Source organism: Zootoca vivipara, chromosome 9 (assembly GCF_963506605.1).
Source record: "Zootoca vivipara chromosome 9, rZooViv1.1, whole genome shotgun sequence".
NCBI classification, from domain to species: domain Eukaryota; kingdom Metazoa; phylum Chordata; class Lepidosauria; order Squamata; family Lacertidae; genus Zootoca; species Zootoca vivipara.
This window is the reverse complement of record NC_083284.1, coordinates 60,137,756-60,146,470: the sequence shown is the minus strand read 5'-3', so window position 1 is coordinate 60,146,470 and position 8,715 is coordinate 60,137,756. Positions and strand designations below refer to the sequence as shown.

At 44.4% G+C, this 8,715-nt stretch overlaps 1 protein-coding gene across 2 annotated transcripts; it reads left to right on the top strand.

The window, feature by feature from the left end:
* Positions 1-944: 944 nt before the first annotated feature.
* GNPDA2 (glucosamine-6-phosphate deaminase 2) lies at positions 945-8,670 on the top strand. Of its 2 annotated transcripts, XM_060278869.1 has the most exons (7): positions 1,121-1,176; positions 3,348-3,469; positions 3,928-4,029; positions 4,159-4,341; positions 5,121-5,305; positions 6,867-7,041; positions 7,566-8,670. In XM_060278869.1, exons 3-7 carry the CDS (start codon positions 4,014-4,016, stop codon positions 7,625-7,627), a joined length of 621 nt encoding a protein of 206 aa, XP_060134852.1. In that variant the 5' UTR covers positions 1,121-1,176; positions 3,348-3,469; positions 3,928-4,013; the 3' UTR covers positions 7,628-8,670. The 2 variants fall into 2 exon arrangements, with proteins under 2 accessions (XP_060134851.1, XP_060134852.1); XM_060278868.1 differs by lacking the exon at positions 3,348-3,469 and having other exon boundaries at positions 945-1,176.
* Positions 8,671-8,715: the final 45 nt, after the last annotated feature.

The window sequence follows — 8,715 nt, the reverse complement described above, 5'->3', positions numbered from 1 at the left end:
GGGAATTAGGTAAAGTTTCACCCTTCCTGAAAGCAACCTTCATTCTTCAGTAGATCCTGTCATGCAGCCCCCTGAACTTTAAAATGCTGTTTCCCTCAGCTCAAGTTTGAGTATCCTATTTATTTTTGAGTCTGTATATTGTAAGGTGCTTGCATCATTAGGAAAAACCCCAAGCATTCACAGAATTTTTTGCATGGTGCGTGTGCACAAGGCAATACAATTAAATATATAACTAGCTGCAGCGTATTTCCACCATTTTGTGATTGCATCAATGTTGAAGCCTGAGTAGTTCTCATAAGTTTTATGTTCCAAATCTGCCCTTCTCCCAAACTATGCCAAAACACTACATACTGGACTATCCCAACACCCCCACATACACCAAGCAAACTAAGGATTAGATAACTTTGCAGCGTTGGCATAATATAGCCCCCTCTCCAAGCTATACCCTTGCAATACTTGTAAAACAATCCAATTTTATCTGCATCGGCAGACCATTCTTCCCACGTTTAACGAACTATTAGGGGAGGCGGGAAGGGAGGTTGCATTTTTCCCCTAGCACTGCCTCAGGTTGCGTTTTTCTTTTCTCCCTGCACTGTTTGAAAACTCGTCGAAAAAGCCTCCTCCCTTTCAAAGCAACGTTTATAAAAAAGGGCTTCCTTGAAACGCTCCTCTCCCTGCCCCTTCCCCCCCCCCTCAAAACACACCAACGCTCATACTCCGCGCCCCAAACGCGAATAACACGAGGCGCGTCTGCTGACAGGCATTTATAGCCTAACTTGCGCACGCGCGCTGGGTTCTCCGAGCCCTTTCCTCAGCGGCTCGGGAAAAGGGCCCCGCCCCTTTCCCATAACCGCGGGACTTGCCGAAGCAGCAGCGGCGGCGGCGGCGGCGGCCGAAAGGGGCGGGGCTCGCGCCGGGCGCCGGAAGTCCGCCCACTTCCCTCTCGCTTCCATAGGCCGGGTAGTGAGTGAGTCGCTGCTGCTGGTGCTGCTTTGTTTTGCTCATCTTCGCCGTTGCCGCTGCTCCGCTGCATCTTCCAGGAAAGGAGGAGGATGAGGCTGGTGATCCTTGACAACTATGACCTGGCCAGCGAGTGGGCTGCGAAGTATATCTGCAACCGCATCATCCAGTACAAACCAAGCCAGAGCAGGTATTTCACTCTGGGCTTGCCAACAGGTAAATGAATGCAATTGCTTGGCATTTATTTATTAAAAATTGCTTGGGGGGGGGGGGTTCTTGTCGAAACAAAATAAAAAAGATTCCTTCCGGTAGCACCTCAAGAGACCAACTTAAGTTTGTCATTGGTATGAGCTTTCGTGTGCATGCACACTTCTGAAACAGAAGCCAGCAGACACTTATATATAGTGAGAGGGTGGGGAGGGGTATTATTCGGGTTTTTTGTGTGTTTTTTGCCTCTCTCTCACGCACACATCAGGGGCTCTCTGAATTAAAATCCAGCACCAGAGACATAATAGGGTGCCCTGAGTGAGGAGGACAAAATTGGACACACACACCCCAACTTTGAGTTCCCACCTGTATAAATATTGATATTATTTATTTATTTATTTATTTATTTATTTATTTATTTATTTATTTATTTTGTGGCTCCTTGGCTCAGCGCCCTGTGCAGGGGAACCACCCTAAATCCAGTTCTCCTAGCACAGTGTCAGAGAATGAAAACCCATACTGTACAAGCAATTAAAGTTGTAAGAAAAGCAGATTCCAACTAAACACCAGGAATAATTTTCTGGCAGCAAGTGTTGCTTGACAGTGGAACGTGCTCCCTCCGGAAGTGGTGGACTCCTCTTTCTTGGAGGTTTTTAAGCAGAGGTTGAATGGTCATCTGTCATGGATGCTTTAGTTTCCTCTGTTGCAGGGGTTGGGCTAGATGACCCTCGGGGTCCCTTCCAACTCTACAGGTGGGCACCGAACAAGACCCTGCGCTGTGCAGGAAGCCACTGTCACATCCTTCAACTGCCTGTGTATTGTTGTGGGATAATTTCCTTCCGGCCAGGCTTGCGAGTTCCTCATCCTGCTTTCTATTCTCAACCATGTGACACTCACTTCCCCTGTTTGTTTTAACGCAATTAAAGTGGGTTCACAGATACACACATATCCCAGAAAGCCCAATATACTAAGGAGGGGCTGTAAAGGAAAGAACATAAGGATGTTTTTCTTTTCCAACTTCTCCAAAAAAACAACAACCAACCCTCCCCAGGAACCCCATGCATTTTTCCAAGGGAAAATGACAGGTGCAGAAAGTGTGTATGCGCACATACACACATGTACTGCAAATTGCCTGCTCCCAGAGTAGCCTAATGAAAATGGCTTCTGGAGTTTTGTTACACGTTCATGCAGCAAGAAAGTAGGCAAGACTTGAAGTAGCACATTTTAAAAGTTTCAACAAGGTCCTGACCAGGTTTTACTCAGAGCCAGCTACCACACAGTTCAGTGGGGCTTCCTTCTGAGTAAGGGTTACTTCATATGTTGATTTCTTTCTCTTCCTGCTCTCCAGAGTCAGTCTGTTACAGGGGGAAGGGGAGGGGGGAGCTACTGGCTGCCAAAAAAAGAAGGCTAGGAGCCTTGAACTTTGTGTAGCGACAACAGATCTCCGGCTTTTGAAGGCGGGGGTAAGAATGGTAGGAGCACCTTCAAGCGACTGCTGACTGGGCTTCTAGAGAAAGGTTTCTTTTCTGCATGTATTACATGCAGAGGAGCAGGTTCTATCTCTGTGGAGTCTCCAGAGCAAGTCTGCTTTGAGAATCACCCATGCCTAGGTGTTTTTTGTGGGGAGCAGGTGGTCTGCACTCCTGTATGTGTACTGACTAGCTTCTAAATAAATGTGCATAGAATAAAAACCTAATAAAAGCCCTTCTGCGTCAGACCAGGGGCATATCTAGTCTGGAGGCCTGCTTACCAACCAGAGATGTCAGATGTCTTTCGTAAGCCCCGAGTCATGTGGCCTCTGATCTTGGAGATAGTGTATTTCTATAATAACTAGTAGACAGCTGTTATTGTAAAAGTAGCCATGATTACTTTTACAGTACAGCGATCATTGATTTGGGATAGTATCTTCCAACTGCTCCTGTTTTATCAAGGGCGATCTCTAAATCACTCTTTCTCTTTTGCCTTTGTGTAGGTATGTGTGATACCATTTAAAAAAAATCTTCAGGTGTATTAGTTTGTTTTCTGCTGTATTGGAAAGCTGCCCATAAAAAGGAAAGCATTGTGGTGGACTTACTCACACACTGTATTTCAAGCACTATTGCTACACCTAGCTTGGCAACTTGTCCAGTCCTGTGACCAGCAAGTATTTATCTTCCTGCTTCTCTGGGTTACTGCTGTAGGTCGGTGGTTCGAATCCCCGCGATGGGGTGAGCTCCCGTTGCTCTGTCCCAGCACCTGCCAACCTAGCAGTTCGGAAGTACATCAGTGCAAGTAGATAAATAGGTACCGCTGCAGCAGGAAGGTAAACGGCATTTCTGTGCGCTCTGGTTTCCATCATGGTGTTCCGCTGCACCAGAAGAAGTTTAGTCCTGCTGGCCACATGACCTGGAAAGCTGTCTGTGGAAAAACACTGGCTCCCTCGGCCTGAAAGCAAGATGAGCGCCACAACCCTATAGTCGCCTTTGACTGGACTTAACCGTCCAGGGGTCCTTTACCTTTTTTTACCTTACTATAATAATAAAAGGTGGATGTTAAGAGAGAAGGACACATAGTGTAAGAATAAAGTAAACGCATGTCCTATTTCCATTTGTGAAATACTGGCAGGTATAAATTACGGTTTTGCCGCACGTATACTCAACAACAACCCTTCACACCTAGATTTAGAGATCAACTGGATTTGTGACTATTTTGCAGTTTGTGACTACAGTGAAGTTATTTTTTTCCAGAGTGCATGAAATAATGAGAACTTGCTTCCTGCAGGAAGTACACCTCTGAGATGTTACAAAAAACTGATAGAATATCACAAAAGAGGAGATCTTTCTTTCAAGCATGTGAAGACGTTCAATATGGATGAATATGTGGGTAGGTTTGTCTTAAATGTTTTTTTTGCAGAATAGGGTGGGACTGGATGGTTTACATGTATGCCATGTAATCCTAGAAAAATTGTTTGCAGTCCAGTAATTAGCATTTGTGTTGAATCTTTTGTTCCAGGGCTTCCCAGAAGTCACCCAGAAAGCTACCATTCTTACATGTGGAACAATTTTTTCAAGCATATTGATATAGATCCAAATAACGCTCATATTCTTGATGGAAATGCTGCAGATCTAAAGGCAGAATGTGATGCGTTTGAAAAAAAGATAAAGGAAGCTGGCGGAATAGATCTATTTGTTGGAGGTAATATATATATATATATATATATATATATACACACACAGTGGTACCTCGACTTACGAAGACGATCTGTGTCATGGCGTTCCTCGTAAGTCGAAGTCTTCGGTTGCCGAAGCGCCCGTCTTGCGCAAGCGCAAAGCGCAGTTTTGCACTTCCGCTCATGCGCGGACCGCGCACGACGCAGGCGCAAAACACACGCACGGCAAAAAGACTTCCGGGTTTGCCGACTTCGGAAGTTGAAACCTTCGGAAGTCGAGTCATTCGGATGTCGAGGTACCACTGTATATTATTCAACAGTGGTGGCAAAAAAGGGAGTTTTTCAGTGAGCACTCTAATCAGTAATGCATAATTACCAAACAAAATTCCTTGTGCAGGTCTCCTCCGAATAATCCCATTGAGTTCAATAAGATTTACTCTCAGGCAAGTTGGGGGGGGGGGGTTTGCAACCTAATAAAAGTATCTGCGTGGAACAGAAATAGTTGGAATGATTTATTAAACATAGTGGGAGTAGCCTGTAAGCTTAGCTCATAATAAACACCATCTGTTTATATTACATATGCGCTCAGTGCTGTGTTGCAGGGTTGTTCAACTTGCAGTTTGGAGCACATCTTATGAACTAAACTACCAAGATAAAGCTATGCTTAGTGTTGTTCTGATGCTCTCAAAAGCAAACTATCAACTACAGCTTAGAATGAATGCCACCCATCTACTGCTGCATAAAGTTATTTAGTATTACCAGACATTCCCATCTACATTGTCTTCCTTGTGTGTGCTCTTTCAAGGCATTGGTCCAGATGGTCACATAGCTTTCAATGAACCAGGCTCAAGTTTGGTATCAAGGACGAGATTGAAGACGCTAGCAATGGACACCATTCTGGCAAACGCAAAATACTTTGATGGAGATTTGGCTAAAGTTCCTACTATGGCATTAACAGTTGGCGTGGGAACCGTGATGGATGCTAGAGAAGTAAGAATATTTTTCTTTCTCTTCTGGGTATTTTTGTAGTGTGCTGCTTTCAGACAAGAAGCGTATCTGTGAAGCATAGCAGATCCATTCCATTGCAAAACAATGGAATTGCAAAATGAATCCTTGCTACAAACATTCTGTCCTAATAATGCATGTTTATTTATTTTGTGCAGTGTAACTGATGGTGTTGGTAAACAATTTTTTCCTCCCAAGTTGGACAAGGGGCTAGAGGTGTAATTTTATTCCCAATCCATTAGTATCATTCTTACTGTCAATTAGCATCCTGATTGAACTGAATAAAATAATGCTCTCTAGATTTGGCTTCCCCTTGAGCCGATAATGCATGTAATCTCAGTAAAATAGACGCTGTTTCACAGTGTACTTGTTTTCTGCTGGAGGGGGAAAAAGTTGTTTGAAAGGGTGCCAGGGGGAGAGTGTCAGCGATGCTCCAGGGCCACAGCTACCTATTGCCCTTCTCCCCACCCCCCATACTATAGCTAAACTTTGCTAATTATACAACCCTTACAATTCTCCTTGTATTGAATGTTGATGGAGGAATTGAGGTGACGGTGGTCCCATGTGCTCAAGGAACCAATGTGGCAGCAGAGTTAGTTTGCATACATGTTTTCTATATATAAAAACCAAAAACCTCCAAGGGGCTGGGCACTGGGAAACACCCTAGGGTCCTTTTGTGCACAGTCTTGATTCAATTTTTCCTCAAACTTGGGTCTCCAACTGTTGTTGGACTACAACTCCCATCATTCCTGAACAGTGGTCCCGCTAGCTAGGGATGATGGGAGTTGTAGTCCAACAACAGCTGGAGACCCAAGTTGGAAAAACACTGCGATTGTAGAGGACAAAATATTTTCCCCCTCCAATTACAGTGCAGCCTTTAGGTGGACTACTTTAGTTGAACGGGGGCACACTTCTCCATCTCAATTCCGTCAAGTTTATGCCCTCTACTGCCTGTACAGGGTCGACTTTGGCAGTGTCTTCTTACAGGAGCATAACACAGTGTCAGTAGGAAATGTGTGTTTAATATTTGCCGCTGCCTTCTTCTTCTTTGGTGATCACTCATAGCCGAGTAAGATTGACTTCCATAAACATGGTTTTAACAATGGGTCCGTAAGTGAAGTGTGGAGGCCAATTCTGGATCCACACGTCCTTCCACAGTGGGGACATTGGTTTCCAGGCGGGAGTTGATCACGGTGTGGATTTGCCAAGCTTGTCTTCATCTTAGCACGTTTCTCCCTTGCGTCCTGAGTTTGTCTTCAAAGCCCATGACACCTTTGGTAAAGGCTGTTCTCCAACTGGAGTGCTCGCAGGCCAGTGTTTATACATTTTTTTTATATTTGTCTTGAGATAGTCTTTAAACCTTTTTTGTTGACCACCAGCATTACACTTTCCATTTTAAAGTTCAGAATAGAGTAGTTGCTTTGGAAGACGATAATCAGGCATCCGCACAACATGACCAGTCCAGCGAAGTTGATGTTGTTATCTGCCATAACAACAACTGTCTGCAGATCTTCCTTAGCAAAATGATGGTACTGTTTTCTTCCAGGTGATGATTCTAATCACTGGCGCGCACAAAGCTTTTGCCTTGTACAAGGCAATTGAGGAGGGGGTCAATCACATGTGGACAGTTTCTGCTTTTCAGCAACATCCTCACACTATCTTCGTATGTGATGAAGACGCCACCTTAGAACTAAGAGTTAAAACGGTCAAGTATTTTAAAGGTGAGCTGCATTTTTACACCAGGCTTCTGCCAGAGTAGTCTCCCCTGTTCCCAAGTTATTTTAAGGAATAATGGTTTACTTATTTTATATATAATAGGTCATTTATTCCTTGATGGGGTGTTTAGAGGTACAACGGGCCAGTGCGTCTGGGGGTTGGACTAGATGACTCTTGGGATCCCAGCTCTACAATTTAATGATTCTTGAACCTCGAAGTGCAAATTTGCCTATTAGTACTGCAGAATTTCCTTGGAATTGTCTTTAATCTGGCATGCAAAAGCACTTCTCTCCATGATCCCACTTCTTTGTTTGGCCCAGCTGCTGGCTGGGGCAACCGAGTCAGATGGGCAGGGTACAAATAATAAAATGATTACTGTTATTATTCCCTTCCCTGACAATTGGCCCTGGTGACTAGCAATAAATGGGAGCTGGATTCCACAGCCTGCTGATAGAGAGGGTAAGAAAAGACATAGAATGACAGTTGATCTACACTGAAGTCTTGCTAACGTTGATTCTCTTTTCTCAAGGTTTAATGCATGTGCACAACAAACTTGTGGACCCACTATACAGTATGAAAGAGCAAAACTGAGGGAGAGGATCGAAGTTGGAATCATCTGGCTGACCCTGGCGGTGGTTTTAGGTAGCAGATGAATGTACTGCTATGCAATATGCTGGAATACTGGCTAAAATGGAGAATCTAAAGTACTGTGGGGTTTTGTCTTGGAAAGGTCCAAATGTGCAAACGTACATTCCTCTTAGCACTGTTACAAGCACTGTTGTCTGCTTTCTTAACCAGATCTTTTTTGCCTGTTACACGCTACCTGTATGCTACTGGAAGCCATTTAAAAGGTAGCGCTAGACAAGCTGTTTGCAGGAGGAGAGCTCTGTGTAAACTCAAGTATATATAAAAGTTCTTTTTGTCACAGGCTGTGTAATTTTAACCTCGGCAGCTGCGTGCCTTAAAATCTACATCTGGGAATCTGCATAGGGCACAGAAATAAGGTGAAAGACTTTTCATCCCTTAGCTGCTAGTCATGTTTCGTTGAATTCTGGAGGTGTAGCCAATATTGGTCTTCTGCAGCAAAAACAGCAAGGAATCATTTGGCACCTTGAATAGGAACTTGGATGTATGTATAACACTCAGCTAGATTTTTGAGGGTTAGATGCCCTTCCTGCAAGGCGGAAGAAAACTGAATTGTACACATCTCAAAGTATTACCTCCTTGTTATTAACTTTCCATAAGAATGCCACACTCTTGTAATTCTAGCTTAAGTAAAGCTTAACATAGCTATTATACTGTCTAAAATTCAATTGATGCACAACCCCTGGTGCACAGGTCCTTTTGGATCTGGGAGAGGGCGGAACAGGCTTATGCACGCTCTGCCAATGGGCACAGGGATGGAATCCCTGTGCAAAGTGGTCGCTGCCTCTACTGTACATAATGCGCTTCACTAAGGACCTCTGTGGTGCAGTGGATCAGTGTGTCTGTCTGTTAACCAGAAGGTTGGAGGTTCAAGGCCACCCAAGGATGGGTGTGACTGCTGCATTGCAAGGGGGGTTGGACTAGATGACCCCCGGGAGTCCCGTCCAATTTTGCGATCAGAGCATGTCAGGAATGCACATGGAATAAAAGGTGGTGTGCGAAGTTATGGCGGCCAATAAGTTGCAGCATCATAA

What these genes read in the sequence shown, in the direction of transcription:
- GNPDA2 (XM_060278868.1), top strand. Translation starts at nt 1,053, where the DNA reads ATGAGGCTGGTGATCCTTGACAACTATGACCTGGCCAGCGAGTGGGCT. An exon ending in CAATATGGATGAATATGTGG is followed by an intron (nt 4,030 to 4,158) that starts GTAGGTTTGTCT and finishes CTTTTGTTCCAG; the next exon opens with GGCTTCCCAGAAGTCACCCA. An exon ending in AACGGTCAAGTATTTTAAAG is followed by an intron (nt 7,042 to 7,565) that starts GTGAGCTGCATT and finishes TCTTTTCTCAAG; the next exon opens with GTTTAATGCATGTGCACAAC.